Here is a 19,984-nt window from a genome sequence, read left to right on the forward strand (position 1 = left end):
GAAATGCAGATCCAACAAGTAGGAAAAAAAATTTACACAAAATAGGTAGCTGATTGCCGACCAGAAAATGTCATCTTATTTCTAAGGAGTACTGAACTATTGAAAAATATCAAAAATACATTTATTTCAGTTGCAAATCAAAGCTTATTCAAAACATTTAGGTTAAGTACTTTATTTTGTCTGATTTTTATATTCATGTAAAATAGCATAAGAAAAGCTAATGAGTGAATCAAACCCCCGCTGTCAAAAATTATGATAGTTATGATCATTGAAAAAAAATGACGATAAATTATTTGTGATTTCTTTACTTTACTCATTTTTTTATTATTATTATTATTATTATTTATTTACAAACAAACAGTGAATAAGTACAATAAAGCGATATACATTTGTTTGACACCTTCTTTAAGCTATTGCTTGTGTTGAAGGTGGTGAGTTCATAATATCTTAATATCTAAAGTTTACACCGATCAGTTCTAATATTAAATTATTATTAATAGGAGAAAAAATAAAAAAAATAAAAATAAAAATAGTAATCGAATTAAATCCTTATAGAAAACTTATTTGACTCATTATATAAGATTTAAAATACTTATAATTACTGAAATTATTAACATTAATTGACATTCTATTATATAGTGAAAGTGCTCGATTTAGGCAACTTTTATATCCAAATTGTTTGTTACATTTTGGAATAGTTACATTTATGTATATTACATTTATTTTGTATTTTAAAGGGGAAGGGCCTAATTTTTTTGTTTTCACACTGCCAATAAAGTCTGCGCACGTCTATGGGTTTCTGCAATATATACCTAGAGGCATGCCATAGAGTAAATAATGTAATTAGTTTATATTATAAATTATAATTATATTATCCCGTTACAAACCAACTGTGATCTGATTTTTAGAGGTCTGAGTCCGAAATTCTATTAGCCAAAGAACGGGTAAAATACAGAATACACACTTAAAACATTAAACTCAAATTAGAAATAGTAGGTACCTGCTATATATCATCCAAAGTCCTTCAGTGTCCACTGTTCACTGCAGCAGTTCCACGCCATAATAATATTATATAATACAATTTTCTTAATGAAGACATATACTAAAGTTTCGGCGGCTATAATTTATTATACAAGTTTATATAGATGCTAAATCACTTTCATATCTGATCTCAACAAGTAACGATTACTGTTTGATTATTGCACTTGCATTTATGTTATGTTATAAAGACTTAACTGATAATTGTCTATTGCTTTTGATAATTTTAAAATACAATCGTTAAATATAATTCCTTTTTTTCATTATGGTCAGAAATAATAGCTTGTGAAGCGTATATAACGTTATGAAAACGATGTCTTCATACCGAACTATTTAGAAGAATCTCTCAATGAAACAAACAGCAAATTGTCTAATTAAAATAAACATTATATAATGTATAATATGATACCTACAATATTTTAAAAGTTCTAAATAGCTTAACATCTTGGTCCTTTGAATTGTTTATACAGCTGTAAACCAAAATAATTGTAATTAAATCTTGTAAATACACGCTATGCCAATAAGTAATAACCAAAGATGTTGAAGCCTATTATAATAATAATAATAATAATTAAAATTCCATACGACGTAGGTTACCACTACCTACATTAGGGATATATATTTTAATGTATTTATTTTGTCTGGGTATTTAATGTTAAGTTATAACAAATTTGTCAGTTTTAATTTTTTTAATAAACAGTGTATAGAAGAAGTTAAAAATTACTGTTGTGAAAAAAAATAATAGGATTGAAGTAAAATATAAACCCGTGATCGATATAAAAATCACTATAATAATCTCTTCGGGAGATATCACAACCACTGAAGAAAAAACATTTACCTAAGCAAAATTAGCAGCAAAAGGACCTACATTCAATAATAATTGATCTTCAATAATAAAAATACTTCTTATGGTAGGTACAACATTTAATATATTGTTCTAAAATTTAAGAAAATATATAATGTTATATTATCGATATGATTAATTGAAATAATATTAGATTTTAAAATAACATATTTTATGTAACAATAAATTCATACTTCATAGTATTTTATTTGGACATTTTTTTAACAAGTATATTGGTATTTAATATTTAATATTTATTATGTTATAGTTTTTGTTGGGGTACAATATGGCAAGAACTGACAAAATGTAATTATAAAATAATTGTATAACATTGAAATCTATTTATTTTCAGACTTTAAACATAATAGAAAGCGGTTCATCCGGGGCCTTTGGAATGTGCAGATCCGGCACTTTTAGTCAACTAGGCCAGAGATAAGCAACCCGCGGCCCATGTACCGATTTTATGAGGCCCGCGATTACAATTTATAGTTGGTATAAAAATATGGAATATCACATTATGTTAGTTGATAATGTTAATAATAAATTAATATACTAAACAGCGATGAAACTTAACTAAATTAAATTAAATACTTTGTTTAAAATTTAAACTGTACCTAAAATTTAAATAAAAAGGTGTATGGCTTGTGAAATTTTTTTTTTAATTTTGTGGCCCTTGACACCAAAAAGGTTGCCGACCCTGAACTAGACTATCAGTAAACCAGTAAATCAGTAGGCTATATTATAGTAAATCAAATAAGTGACACGTTTGCTATTGCTCTGATACGATACATTTGTTAGATATGTGCGGTCTATCATACAAATTATGATACACATATATTATATACATATTATGAACAATGAATGCAGAATCATGTATTATATATATATAGACATCATATATACAACACATAGATATTTGAAATTATCACAAAATGTTTATGCTAGTAATTATATGTTCAAAATACCTTTCAAAATAATTTTACTGTTTTTGAGCTAGATATATGAAATTTTCGATTTTTTCTATAAATTTCGATTAAAAACGTTTTGTTCTGTCAAAAAGCTTGAAAATTAATACATGGTTCTTCATATTATGTAAATTTTCGTTATAGACATTTGAAATACAAAGTCAGATGAAATTAGATATTTAAACGAAGAATAACGCGATAGGTATGATAGAAATGTAGAATAGGTATTAATGTATTATCTATTTGTAGGTAAAACTGACATAATAACTAACAGTATAGCTGGTGCCTAATGTTTATTAATATACATTATATTATATTGTGAGTTCAAAATTTGTTATAGGTTAATTTGGGAATATCATGTATTCATGTTCCCAAATATCCAATCGATATCAACATATTAATCAAGAAAAATAATCTTTGGGTGCCCTAACACGATACCGGCGATGATATAAATTATAATAATATATAATATTGTTATATACCTACACTATATAGGTATATTTTATAGGTACAAATATATTCAATATTGTAATATATTAAATTATAATAACTATATTACATTAAGGTAAATATGAACATAATATAATATTATGTATTTGTTATAGGTTTAAACAAATGTAAGAGCCCGTCTAGAATCAATTTATTCAGATGGTTTATTGTTAACGTGTGTATAAGATTTGAGATCAGGTGTAGAGTCAGATTTTGTGTACCTACCCTTCGCCATTCGCCTGTTATGAAATATATGGTATTTTCTCCGATGTATACACCTTTATTGCTTTATAACTTATAACCTTTTGTGTTTACACAAATACTAGGACGCAAATCGATCAATTTCGAAACATCTGTCTCGTTATAATAATATTATAATACTATTCATATAATTATTTTTCTTAGTATTTATTATTATGCATTTATACACAGAGCTGTGACTCCGGGAATCAGAAACCCCGTGGGTGGTGGGTCACTGCATAATGCATTTTAATAAATCTAGAATTCGAGAAATATCAATATTTACGCACTCATACGTATATAATAAACAAACCATTGTTTTATATTACGTCATGTATCGTCATATTATGTAGATTACATTATTTTGGGTGTAACAAAAAAAAATGTTTAACCACGCGACGTCTAGGTAGGTACCTATAATACATCTATACATTATATTATACGAGTTCATAATAATATAATATAATGTGCATTAGTGGGTTAAAAATCAGTAATAGGCGAACATCATAGTATACCTACTATTATAATACGCGTATATAGACCAGTACCAGCCACTACGTGTAATTTAATAATTAGCTTAAAATGCTATGACGTGAGTAAGCACTAAGCACATTAACTATAGGTACGTATATAACATATACTTACGCTATTTATGTGTACAATATATACCTATACAAAGTGATTCTTTTAGCGGTTAACAGTAGAAACTCGTCTAGAAAATTATTCCCGTTTTTAAAAATATTTTGTTTTACATAAATCGGAGTCATTACATTATAAAATGTTTAAAAAAAATATTTACTTGCATTATACCATTTTTTACTGTTATCATTTTTAAGCTTCTAATTTTCTTGAACGATAATGTAGGTATTTGCAGTTTTTAACTTAATATATTCCCTCCTATGTTCCGAAACAAAATATTTTTCTAAAAATGTAATCATCAAATAAAAAATCAAATTTTGAATAAGTAGTTAATTATTTATAAGTTGGGTTCCAAACATAATACTAAAAGTGTACGAAGTTTGAATGCAAATTGCATATTAAAACTATACCAAAAAATTATCTAAAATATTCAGCTAGAATAATAGAAAAAGTAAACTTGGAAAAACGGTAAAAATGAAAAGTTGGTTATATATATAAATATCTATTAATATCAAATTCAAATATGTCATCAATAATAACTATTGTTAAAAATTCAGAAATTTATCGAATATGCTTTTTTTTTAAATATTACAAAATATTCCAAGCTATGCAATGTGCATAGCAAACTTTGTATTTAATTTCATAAAATTAATTTATGTTTTACCCTGAATATTCTATAACCGTCACGCAAAAACATATAAATGCAATAAGTTCCAAACCCTAGTTATAAGTAAATGAGTATTCAAAGTTTAGATGAGGACAGGGGTACCACGCAAAATGTGGGTCCACTACTCTTTACTAAGCTTGCATAAACTCACATACTTATAACTTATAACTTATTAGTCATAAACTCATAACTAATCAACTATTATTTAACTACTCATTTAAAATTAGATTTCTATATAATATCGAAATGCTCAGCTAATTAATCCACTAACGGCACTATAATAACGAGCATATTGTTCATATAATGTTGATAGAAATAGTAACGATTTATAAGGAAAATATATTTGCAAAAACGGTAAGACTTAGGAGAAAACGAGTGTTTACTGTTAAAAGAAAAGCCCAGGATACCTAATAATATGCATGTACCTACCAAATGCCAATATCACTTTATTACCATTAATTCATAAAGCAGGTTATTATAATTGAATGTTTATTAGGTATAATGAATAAATTAAATAAGATAATATAAATTTAATCAATTAGGTAACTTCATTATTATTATAATATAACATCTCAACTCTCAAATTAGATACTAACGTAAGTGTTTGTAAATATTAGGTCAAGTATTAGGTTTAGGTACTTAATAATTATACGATTCAGAAAAATAAATTTAAAAGATAAAATTGATCAAAGACATTTTTGAATTAGATATTTATTAAAATAAATACAGCGTCTAATTGAATAAACTAGTCTTATCATCAGTTATTAAATTACTTTATGCAATAAATTTATTTTAATTATTCATGTTTTGTTTTATTTTACATATACACATATTACAATTATATAATATGTAGCCCATAGGTCGCACACACTGAAATAATAAATTTACACCCGTAGAAAATATAATTGTTGTTCATACCACTTTTTATAGTGAATAAATATGTACCAACATAATAATAAACTATATTTTGTTGTAACATAAAACATTAAAACAAGTAGGTGGTAGGTACATAATATTATTATTAAATGCGGGCTACTCCTCAAATTAATTTGATTAAAAATTAAATACTATCCAACCCAAAAACCTTTTTTCCATATTATAAGTCAAGCTGTTAAAAATAAACATAAGTATCTACTAATTGTGTATTATTTAAAAAATATTTATACATTTTGTACTTTTTGGAAACAACACAATTAATTATTCTCTAATCAGAAGGAAACGCAGATGGGGTTGAGGATTTAAGAACCATTAATTTATAGCGATACATACGAAATGATGACATACATGCTGGATTGTAAACAATGTGTTATCTACGAATTATTATAAATCAAATTTATTTTGAAATTTCAAGCTTGTGTTGATTTTAATGGTATCTATTTAGTATTTAAAAAATATGAACTAGGTATATCATATTATTATGTACGCATTACAGATGGAACAAACGAAATTAATACAATCGTATTGATTATTTTTAGTAGGTATCTATACAACTATGATTCGAAACATTCAATTTTATTTTTATTTCAAAGAATTTGAATGTATTTATTTTATAAAATATATAAATAAAATATTTAATCTTTTGACTTATAAAAAAACAAGGGATATAGACGATATAGTACCTACGTACATACACCTAGATGTTTCCATGTTCATGATAGTACTTCACTTTGTACAATTCTGTGCAATTTGACATGAGCTTATTGAACTCGATCACATTTAGACCGCCATTAGTTCTGGGACAATGATAGTCGTATAAGCTATTTTTTCAAATTTCCTGTAATATGTTTGCAAATTCTATTTTCCATTTCCCAAGTTTTCGGGAAACGCGTGTGCGTTAATCGTTCATTTTATCGTATAAATTGTAATTGACAATGACATGGCAAAATCGTGGTAAATTGAACAGTAACTGAATTTGTTATATTTAATAGCCTTTTCCGACATGGATTACGCGGTACAGCACATTTCAAAATGCGATAATGGTACGATACAAACGAACGTATTTGTGTATAATCTAAACGAATATTCCGAGAGATTTAAAAAACATTACCTAAATACATTTTAGTATTTCACAATATAGAGAATAATAATTTACTCAAGTAGGTACATATTATTGGATAAACGACTTTTTAGCGTATTTATATTTTATACTTAGCTACCTATATTATAGGGGTATGTACCCTAAACATAAGCGGCATCTTGGTGGGGGTAGGAAATAGAGGTAGCTGCGTTCTCCGCCCCACGAAAACAGACATAATTATTTTTAACACCATTTTCTTTAAATTTTTCTAAAATAAATTTAATATTAGTCATTTTTTATGAATACTAATAATCGTAGGTATTCATAATCAATGATATTAGTTGCAGACGTTATAAAAATAGCATTAATTTTAGATTGTTCGTTAAAATAATCTATAATAATTAAGAATTTATTATAAAATACATAGTACATACGGCTAAATAGTTTTTTTTATTTGGTAAAACTGTAAAAGTGAAAATGATAAATTTTATTTAAAATAAAAAGTATTAGCCCCATTAGGTAATATGAAAATGTTGGTGATGCAGGTTTAAAACTGTGGTAAATATGGTCACTGTGAAACTGGTATATTATTTTAAATAATTATTATCGTCGACAACCACATGATTATATTCATAAATATAATTATTATCGGCAGGTGGACATTATCGTTGTTCACTTGTTCCGAGCTCCATTTATAACTTTGTTTATCGTTTGATACACGACGGTATATAATATACTCGCACTACAGGTCGTTGATATCAATAATACATTTCAAAAGTTTTGCGTAAACATTACACGCATTTATAATATACCTACGCATATACGCAATATACCTATACGAACCGAATATAGCAAAGCACTGCGATGGTCAGTCACAACTCACAATATTCAACACCCATTTATTTTAATGGGTATAAAGATAATACAGTTATCATAATAATATAATATAATAATAAATGATACCTAATAACAACAAGATAATTGATATTATAGTGGTTGAACTCACTTTTATTGTAATCGTCGTACGGGTAATCCATGTTATAATAGTCTTCGACGCTGTCCATCGTGCACCCGACTTACGATAATATATTGATAATTATTAGATAATGCCGTTCTGTAGGTGTAGGTAGGTTGAATATATTATGACGTTGGACGAGGGAAAAAAAACCCCGAATTTAAAAGTCTTAAATTTGGACGGTATTCTCGGCTCAGCGAGACATGATTCTGATAATATTATGTTTTTTTTTTTGATTTACCGTTTTGTTTATTATCGTCGAATTTAATATAATAGCATAGCGGAATAGGTGGCGATATATCCAATACAGGTACCTATAAATTAAGTTTTACCGCGTGAGCGTATTAATAATAAAATCGCATTGGCATAATACCACCGGACGGGATACGATGACGATCGTTGTACGTAGAGAGTAGAGACCGTCACACTCGTTCGTATCGCAACGTGCACTGAGGAGGGCGCCGCTTTTTCGACTTTCCTGCTCGTCTCTGGGCGGTGACTGGTGGAGGTGGCGGCGACGGCGGCGGCGGTGGCGGCAGATGTTTAGTGGTGGAGGCGGTGGTGGTGTAGTAGATACGTCGCACGGTATGATGTATAATTATAGACGCGCCAATCTTGGTAAAAACTATTTCCACTCGTTTAATTTAAGTTTTTCGAATTAGGTATTCCTCTCTCTCTCTTTCTCTCATTCGCTCTCTGTCTCTGTCGCAATGATGTATACAAGTTGTAACGGCCGATCGCAAACTGCTCAACCCCTAACCACTTACCCGGTTCCAACCCGCCACCCCTCGCTGCTGTCACGCGAAACAATTCGTTTTCTCGAACGATTCTTTATCGTTGTACGCGCATCGAGATTTTTATCTTGTACAATATAACTGTTCTATATAATAATATGAAGCGCAGGACAGTATACGATCGAACACGACCTTCGAAAATCGAGACGGGTTAAAGTTTAATTTTCACGCTCCGTATAAAACTATACGTAATAACAATAATAATTATGTGCTATAACGAGTGACTATAATACTATATAGGTATATACCATATCTAGGACCCAACGACCCGACGACGACGACGACGACGATAACGAGTAACGACGGGTCCACCTAGTAATTCGATCTACACATAGTCTGACGTAGGTATACATTATAAAAATTGGTGTGTATAACAAAAAGACAAAGCTATTATATAATATAATAAATTACATTATATTATATGGTATATAAGACATCGAGACGGAGACGGGTCGGAATAATCGTTTATCGAATATGTGATAAACTTTGCTTTAAAATTATTATTATTGAATACAAACAATGTAACGCACTCGCCTCACCGGTACGACGTACCCGAAAACACGAGGCGTATGTGTTGTATCGATAGACATAATTCTTTTTAACGAGCGTTAAAATATAAAATAAACTCGTTTTTATCTATAGTGCATACAGTGCCTATAATATAGGCGCTATATTATACTATATATACCTATGCATTTAATATACATGAACACCGCGTGAATGATTAATATTCTGAAGTCGAACAATGTCTATAGGCACAATATTTTGTCAAGTCACAGAGTTTCGGGATTATTTTAGACAGGCGCGTCCCCATTCAAATGATTTTGATTTCTATTAATCAAAATATTGCTATTCATTCCGAGACGAATGATAATAATATTTGTAATAATATGTTCGATTGTTAAAACGAAGGAGTGAAATTAATTTCACTTTTTATATTATTCTATATATAATAATATGTGTCTTATAAAAGTTGTCTACGCATATATGCCAACAATAAACTACCATATCGTATGTATAGGTATACCAGTCATGTTTAAAAACCGGGCAACTCGCTCTTCTGTATATTCCTACAATCCTATCTATCGAGTTTATGGTTTACCTACCTCGTCATCGAGTAGGTCACTGCGATCGATGTGTTAAATTTGAATTCAATGATAAACTATTGTTAGCTAGGAGACTGGTGGATCACCATCCATTTCTAAGGATAGTTTATGTTCTATTATATTATTAATACTATTATCAGTATTTTCGTGATTCGATAGGTTGAACAATTTTTTTCCAAGGACATCATAATATATAGGTACCTATAATATATAACTTATAAGTGAATACCGACGTATCGACGTACTGTGGAAGGTATGAATATGACGTGCAAATGGTAAAAATAGCTTAAAATTAGTCTAAATATATTTAAAATGTCATTGTGTACCTATATAAAATAAAACTATAGAAAAGTTTTAAGTTTCTACAATTAAGAGAATGTCAGCGCACTATTTGTTTTCTCTCTCTGGCTCGCACGCACAACAGAGACAAAACTCATTTACGCAGAATCATTTTTTCTTATGTTTGTAAGTAAACGATAGAGAATAATATTTTTGAAGGTATGAGTGTATGACACATCAATTTGTCTAAATATTATCTCAAAGAAATTAAAACATTTAAATTTACAAAATGTTTTGTTTATTCTGAAAGTCAAATGCAAGTAACAATAAAATCGATATGTCATACTCTCAAAAATAGTATCCTCTGAAATTTTTTTAATAGTTGATATTACTTTATGATTAGTCAAAAATCAAAAAAATCAAAAGGATTTTAGGTAAAAACGTTTTATCTATGTTGCGCGTAAATCGGAGAGAGAAAACAAACATTGCGCTGACATCCTCTAAATATGTTTTTGAATAATATCAAAATAACAAACAACGTTTGAGAATAAAACGTAATATTTTATACTGTTGGAATATCCAATGTCATCAAAATTTGAATTTCAATCGCATGAATCTATTACTCTATTATTTGAAATTTTTTAATTCCTCCAAGATCAAATTATTAGGAACCTAGCATTAAATTAACTGTCCAGCTTTTTGTCAGAGAATCAAAAATGTAATCTACTTTAAACGAAAAATAACTTATTTTAAAAATATATTTTAATATTTTATCAATTTACCATGAATAGAAAATGGTAATATAATTATATAATATATGTACCAAAAAACCAACCGCATAGTTGAGTATGGATCAAATTGTCTGTACCTGTAAGATCTGTTGACAGACAAAAAATAAAAATGTAAGCTAAACATATCATTGGAAATTTGTTAAACTAATATTATACATTTATATATTCCACGCACAACTCATAATCTAAAATAAATATAATACCTAATCATGATTAAGTTTTGTTATTTAGTATTTTAAAATAGAAGATGATTTATTATTAGAATATTCTCTGTTGCTAAGCAAGAACCATAGCAAGATTGGAGAATAATAATTGTATAAATTACTGTTAGTTTTTTTATTATAAAATATACGAGTGTATGTGTAATAAATTGATTTTAATTTAGCAGTTGAGTTAAAATAATTAATATCAATAAAAAAATAATTTGATAACATGGTAAAACTGTTTTAAGAAATTGTATTATCTCTTCTACAAGTAAATAGGTAGGTACTTTAAAATTTAAATACAAATAATTGAGTTGCGACATAATTAGTTGAACTACATGATAAAATTTTGGCAAACCGATTCTAATTTCAACGAGCTAAGTAGGTACCTACCTACCTACTAAATAATTATCTATAACTTTCTAGTGACTCGAGTACACGACTATAATATGAAGCATAATATTATATATTCAATATTGTATAAAAACTATAAAATATTATTCATTATTTATTAGTTTATCACCAACCTACCATTGACATATTATTATGTAAATATTTATTTTGGCTCGTATAATAGGTACTTTTCAAATCAATATTAATACTTAATAGATAATTTTATTGTGTCACAGGAATTTCGATTATTTTTTCAATATTGGTTTTGGTAAATATTTTTGTTGTACTTTACATTTTCGGCTCTGAGTGTAAAACTCTAAGCTATACTTAAATAGGTACTTTTTTAAATATATTTATTACAATATATTATTATCAATAATAACTACCTACATAATATTATAGTAGTATATAATATAATATTATTTATACCACATTATCATGTGGAAAATGGATGGTTGAACATTATGTGAAATTCCCGGGCAATGTGTAGTACGTACAATGACCGAAATAAGTGTGCCAATATTAAAAATAATCCACATTGACTAGGCTTCTATACGGTGTAGATACAGAGTTACTGCAAATAAAACGCAAGTTAACGAGCACATTACCTGTAGGCACGTAAATAATATATTACATAATATATTATGTGGGTACCAGTTACTATATCTATCGTTTATAAATTACAATATTATTATAAATTTAAACAAAATAATATGGTTAACTTATTTAAAATATATTGTGTTACATATTTGATATAAGTACCTAAATATTATTTAAACTTATTATTAGCTATATATTATAGCTGAGATAATGAAATAAAAAAATTATTGTATCGTTATTAAATATTAGGTGAATATAAGTTACGCAAACATTTAAAAAATAAAAATTCAAGAGTATGCAAGAAAAAAATATCTAAACATTTTTATATCAATAGGTACTAATCCCTATCCATTAAAATAATATTAATCTATTTCAATGTTATAGTGATTATACTGATTATTATATTTTACGTGAGCATGAGTACAATTCACATACGTACTTATCTACATAATATTCGAAATTGGTGGTTGTTTGAGCTTTGACTATACTATTATTGATTATGGGGTAAATTAATATAAATAAATTATAAAAATTAAATTAATTTGCATTATGAAGTAATTATAACAATAATTAACAATCCAGTTATATAATAAATATTTAATACTTAGGTAGGGATATATTGTTGGTAAATGTATATTATATTTTTGTTAAAAGAAATAATTCATTTTTATATAAGTACTTACCTAAGTATATTATTTTGTATTGTTAAATAGTTCATTATTCTTTAATAATTTTTTATAATGCATATACTAATAAATATATAATTGTACCGTTTAAGGAAATTAATACTTATAACAAAGAGTATATTGCTTACCTTTACAGCTTCACTCTCTGCCGTAATCCGCAAATTTGACACTTGAAATATCTTGAGTCTCGCACCCTCGTCTCATTTAAATAAAGAACAAAACTATTTATTTATAAAATTACGTTATTTTTCAAAGAGACTTAAAGATTAAATATTATGTGTTTGAATGAATTACTATTATATAATTAATAATTATTAAACTATTGTTATTAGGCTCTGTATAGTAATAACAAAAAATATTCCGTCGAACATCCATAGTATAAGCAGGTCGATCATCCTGAGTGATTTATTGTCAACTACTGTCGATGTAGTCAACTTAACTGTACCTATAATACCTACAGGCTACCATAATAATATTATGTCCTACATAGACGATAGGTACATACACCGAAACGATGTGCCAGATTGTACGCCGCGAACGGATTCCTTCCATCGATCGTCTTCATTAAAATTCAATAATAATAATAATTATTATTAACTTCACGAAGTCAGCTCTGGCGGTATATTATTAGGCGTGGAGAAATCATTTTTGCTTATTCCAGTCGCTGGTATAGGTGTAGGTGGGCCTTGGTCATGTATTGCAAAATATATACTATTATAGTATAATATCACGACGGTAGGTATATAATATAATAGTACCTATCCAAGTTCAATAAATTACATAAAACAATTGTTTAACGATTGCGTTTTGTCTAGAAATTCATCAGCTGGTTAAACGAAACAAACATTTGAATAGGTTAATTCGTATACATTCTGCAACGTTTGAGATTCTTGTTTATAATAAAAATGTTCCACGACGGTACATTATACAAATAGCTACTGCGGGCCATATACATAATACATATGCTTATAATATATAGTGTGGCACCGTTGGTAAATATTTTCAAAATGTGTTATAATAAAGTAGGGTAAAATAATGTAACTATAACATTGAATTTAAATGTCAACCCTGAATAAATGAATTTTTAGAAATTTAAAATATAACTCGCCACCGTCACAACGTGAAATAAATAAATTTCCTTTTAGAATTTTTATTATTTTTATTGAAGTTTGGAAAATTCAGAAAAATAAATAATGTAAAAATGTTATATTTACAATAGGCGAACATATTATAAGCAGTACACATTATATGGAAATATGTATTTATTATATTTTACTACCTATATTTGATTAACATTCGATTTAAATGTTTCAAAGACAAAGTATTGTTTATTAGTTTATTACTATTGTTTCGAAAATAATGTAAAATTATAAGTAGGTAGGTAACTTAAAGCAAAAATCAAATCTTTAAATAACGTATATATTTTAGATTCTGAGCGAGCGAGGAAGCTATTGTTGTTACAATGGTGTTTATTTATTTATTTATTTTTTTTTTTTATATCCTGTATACAAAATTTCTTCCAGAAGGAGTGTTTCGATTTCAACATGTAGTACCTTATCTTTTAGCAAATTGGATCAAGATGGTACTTTAGAGAGGTAATTTTTCGATTTTCTCAATAGTTATTTAATGCCACGGGAAAAACCACCGGAAAATTATGAAACTACGCTAAAAATGGGATTTTAATTTCTAACACTTTTTTTATCACCATAGAAACGAATAAAAAATTATAATATTTTAATATTAATTAAACTTACATGATAAAATAAATAATAACAAAATATAAAATACCTAGACTGACAAACCGTCTCCGCTCAGAATCGTTTTTCTTATACAATGATATTATATCATTGAATTCAAGTATAATACAACCATTACAATGAACCACTTGTAATCTACTGTACAGCAGAGCGATATCCACTTACCTGATTTTTTATAGATAATATTATATTTTTATATGTGTTTATTTAACTTAAGTGTATTAAGTACCCAAAATGTATTATAAGGTTCCTACTATATGTATTTTAGTATAAACTATATATTTAATACATAACCTATAGGTATTGAAAAACATAAACGTTAAAATAATATATAAGAACATAATTTTTCTCAAGCAAAATATTATTTATAAGCAACTTAGATTTGTACTAAATTTAAATGACTATAGTTATTGAATTATTGTTCTTTATTGGGACTAATAAATTAATATTCGTACAAGAAAATCGGCAGACTAGTTACATACATATTATTGTATTAAAAATAGTGTTCTATAATAAATTAATCTTCTCTATGACCGTATCTAAATATATATTTTTTTTTATACGATATACATACTACATACTTTAAAAAAAATTTTATTCAATATTGAATACATATTATTACATAAGATCGTTGTTTTCAATAATATTTAAATTCAATAATATCTTTATGTAATAAGCAATATATATATTGTAGTAATTGTAAGTATATAATATTATATATTCTTTTTAGTATATTATATTGATTTTTGGTCATGTAAATACGTAAATGCAAATACTAAATTATCAGTTTAAAAAAGTGAACTTTCAACAATATAATATTTATAATTTATATATATAATTATATATATTGTGCACTTGATTTCCTTGAAAGAAAATGTGCTATCTTGAAAGGACGTGTGGCAAGATTTAATGAGAAAATACATAAAATGTTCCATAGAATACTTTTTGTTTTATAGGTTTTCTAGAGTTCATTTGAAATAATAAAAATAAAAAAGACAGCGAAGTTTTTCTACTTTATAGATTGTATGTTTTTAATGTGGGTAAATTTAAAATGGTTTAAAAAAACACAAATTATAGTTAAAACCAATAGACTGAAAATAAAAATTATATGATATAACAATGAAAACGCAATCAATACGGTGAAGTCTGATAGTGTCACAAGTTTTTCGGTCTGTATGATCGTTCGATGTTTACAGTTCAGTGAAAATCTCAGCCATACCAATAATATCCAAGGTGAAATTCGAGTTTAGATACAATAGCATCCACCCTCAAAGGGGGGATACACCCCACTATTGTCGTAAATTATAATATTGTAGATTCTGATGAATGTATTGATTTTACAATGGTGTGTGTTTTTTATGTCTTGTATCTGACATATCACGTTGAGAGGCAGAAAAATGTTTTAATTTTCTACTTCGGTATCTTTTCTAGTAGGAAAGTTCTAGTGGAGGGAGGATCAAAAGTAAAAAATTCCCAGTAGTTATCAAAAGCGTCTTAAAAACAAAAAAAAATTATTATTTTGACTCTCTCCATCCACTGTTTATTTCTGTGTATATGACAGGTATATCAAACGTATACTATACACACCTAATATAATATATAGTGGGGTGGGTGGTGCACTGTTGACTTGAATTACTTAATATGTATGCTGACGCTATCCTATAAGCAGGTAACTTATATATTATTTCGTCGTGATAATATAGTTTCAGCGAGATCGTAGTCCGAATGGGATTATAGGTTTTGGCAGCTACACTCGATAGGTATATATTATTATTATTACCATACGTAGATTATGCGCGCACCTCCGTCGTCAACCGTAGGGTCGTCGTCAAAGTCAAAGGCGTCCGGTCAAAAATCGCACGGCTGCGTGTGAGTCATAATGATATTATCATTTATTGCTTCGTGGATAGGCGAACCGTAAAACCGAGATATTTTGAAAATGGTAATTTATTGTATGAATTTTTTTATTTTGACTCCCTCCACCCACTGTTTGTATTTCTGCGGATATGATGGGTATACTATACATATATAGTGGGGTGGTGCACTGCTCACTTGAGCGACTTATGCTGACGATATCCTATATAGGCAGGTAACCTATATTATCAGTAGCGTACGCAGGATTTAAATTCGGTTAGGGTTTTGCCTGAGTAAATAATTTACATTATTTTTCTCTAAACAGTTTTTATATAATTGGTTATAACAAATTATAGTTGGTCTCAAACTTAGTCTACATTCAGAACACTCGAGTGTTCAATCCGGACACCTGGTCATCTATATAGAGCCTCTTCGGGTCGTAATGAACATGGTAATAATCGATGGACCATGATGCATGATGATACATCATTCGACGGTAATAGCTGACGTTTAGCAATGTTCTAAGCCTACCAAAAAACTGAAACTACGATTATCGACGTTTTTGTCATATTTAACAATTAGATATTTCATAACTGTTAAAAATGACCAACAATCGATCGACTCCGTATTGAAATTGTGATAAATAAGATTTTTTTGGAAGACATTTTAGGGGGGGAGTCATCAGAACCCTACCCCTGCGTACGCCACTGCCCATAATACTGTATATTATATTTCGTCGTGATATGGTCTCGGCGAGATCGTAGTCCGAACGGGATTATATAGGTCTTGGCAGCACACGCTATATATATTACCACACATACGTATAGATTATGACGCGCACCTCCGTCGTCGACCGCAGGGTCGTCGTCGGAGTCAAAGGCGCCCGGGCGAAAAGCGCACGGCCGTGTGTGAGTCATATCGTTTATTGCTCCGCGTAGGCGAACCGTAAAACCGAGATGACGTCATCGCCAATAAAAACTCACAGACACGGTTGGGCACGCACACGAACACAAGCAGACGCACACTTGCGCGAGCGCTATTATTGTTGTTGTTGCTGTCGTTGTTGTGGCGGCGGTCGGAGGGGTGGAAGCCGACGACATTGTCACTCGTGTAGGGGTCTCGAGTGGAAACCCACCCCCGGACTGTAACCGTAAGGCGTACACGCATAATAATATAATACGTATAATATTGGCATTATATTATTATAATAGTACGTATTATGCACGTTTGCAGAGCTAAATTGAGCCGCGCTGAACGGTGCATGTACGTGCATCGGACAAAATGTAATGTGTGCGACAACTCCGGCGGATTCTGTATTATATTATAACCGCGAACTACCGTGTACGGGTATGTAGGTATACCTATATAATAACTATAAATTACCGTACGGAATATTATAATAAAATACACACTACAATAATTATATAGGTAGGTATATACGCGTCATGGGCATATTATAATATATTATATCGATGGCCAGTGGCGGTCTATATAATATGAATGTCTGCAGGGGCGTGCCTGTGTGACTTACGCGGATAATAGAAAGGGGATGTCGATTCGAAGTATTGTATTTTAAGGAGCTGGGGAGAGTATTGTCCCTCCTATCAGGACAAAAAAAACTTTAATTGTACCTATACCTATACTTATATCGATGAAAAAAATGTTTACTTTATGACTGCAATATAGAATATGGAACATTTTCAAAACACCTACGGCATGCACGTGAAATGAATAGATATAGTCTGTAATTTTTTAAATTGATGAAATAAACAACAACAGTTAACAACTACACACAAGCCCGGATTAAGGATCAATTGGGCCCCGGGACACCATACACATAGTGGTCCCTTTCAACTTTAACTTCAAAATAATTTTATCATTTCATATTGACGACTTCATAATATTGTATAATTTTTTACTACAAAAAAAAATATATAGGAAGTATCTTATGTCATTGTACATGGCTTTTTTTTTTAACAATTATTGATCGATGATATATCATATATGATATATCATTTTTTGTTTCTCTATTTTCAACAGGCAATTTTTTTTATAATATTTGGTAAGTAATTCGAGTAGGCATTTACGGTTATTTATTTTTGAATATTACAAGAAAATAATAAAATCGTTCGAGTGAGAAATCGTAAATTTACGGGTGAATATCCAATGTCGTAAAATGTTGAGCTTCAATCGCTCTTAAAAATGTGTACGACTTATCAGTTAACTTTTTTTATTAAAAGGAATTATGTATTATATTTTCAAATCTTAGAACAGATATGAGAATAAAAATAAATTTCTAACTACAAACTGCAATTTTAATATTTTCGAGACTTTGAAGCGAAAATTCTATTATACCGATAATCGGTTAACCGATTACAAAAAAATATTGTGATGGTTTTCAATATTTCTTAAATGGTAGTTATACCATAATATTATATGAACAACTTATGCGGTTATATTAAATTTTCAATTTTTTTGACATTGAAAAATAGAATTTTGTATGGCAGGACGTGAGCTATTTTAGTCGTTGATCTCGTGTGCTCAATTTTTCACAAGACTGAAATTGCGTTCCCGCATCACGAGCCACACATTATAGGTACTATTTTTTGTCACGCCTCTGCGTTCATCGATCATTGTCTAGTTTTGCGGGGGATACGCCCAGCACTTTTGGGGATTTCCAGTTTACTGCTCGGGCCCGGCACTTTTTGTGATTTCCATTTTACTGCCCGGAACTATGTGAATTCTCACTTTACCGCCAGCTGGATGAAAAAAAGTCGCCTTCCAACGCTTCAATCGAAAACTAAACTTTCGGTGCAGACTTGATAACAAATTATTTAACGAAAATAATTTTAAAAAACGAAAAAAAAATTTTAATTTATCATACAAATTGTTTCGAAAAATTTCGAAATATTTTTAAAATTATATGTACCATGTTTAGAAAATGGCCATATAAACATTTCGAGAACATTTTAAGTATCTACGGTTATTTTTTAGTTGCAAAAACAAATCCAATTTGACCGAAATCTGATTTTATATACGTAAAGATCACCGTTTTTCTTTTTTTCTTTTTCCTTACACTTGTGAGTGAAACTCTGGGAAATATTTACTTTTAACTCCCCAAAGTACCAAACTAGATTCAGTTTTCTACCCAAAAAGATGCTTCAATAGTAGATCGAAGCATTTTACCCCCAAAGGTGAGCATTTTACCCCCAAAGACTCAAAAATAAACCACATCATTGTAAAATCAATACATTCATTGTTGTCCCTCTCAATATCTAAAATATATATTTATAAAATAATTGGCTCTAACTTATTAAATAAACATTACATGGAATTCGAATTTACTCCACAATTTACACAAGAATTATTGTTCGTCGTAGGTATATATCACTTCCGCGTGACGTGTATGTAGTATATTATATACTAGTAAATTACAGCTGTTGTTTATATAATAATATAGTAAAATATTTTTATGATTTATACTAAAATGCATAGTACCTATAGGCTATAAGATTATGTTATATTATACATTTATACTCATGGAAGGATAAACTAAAAGGATTCGTTTGTATGAAATATTAAACTTGGTGACACTGCAGCAGTACCT

The 19,984-nt window shown here is 28.8% G+C and overlaps 1 protein-coding gene across 1 annotated transcript in view; it reads right to left on the reverse strand.

Moving 5' to 3' along the window:
- LOC100162146 (uncharacterized) overlaps positions 1 to 8,366 on the reverse strand; it is a 37,755-nt gene extending 29,389 nt beyond the window's left edge. Inside the window, exon 1 of the mRNA XM_008185187.3 lies at positions 7,906 to 8,366. Coding sequence (XP_008183409.1) covers positions 7,906 to 7,963 — 58 coding nt within the window. The 5' untranslated portion in view covers positions 7,964 to 8,366. The remainder of the gene's footprint in view (positions 1 to 7,905) is intronic.
- Between the last annotated feature and the right edge of the window lie 11,618 nt (positions 8,367 to 19,984).

This window comes from Acyrthosiphon pisum, chromosome X (genome assembly GCF_005508785.2).
Source record: "Acyrthosiphon pisum isolate AL4f chromosome X, pea_aphid_22Mar2018_4r6ur, whole genome shotgun sequence".
Lineage (NCBI taxonomy): Eukaryota > Metazoa > Arthropoda > Insecta > Hemiptera > Aphididae > Acyrthosiphon > Acyrthosiphon pisum.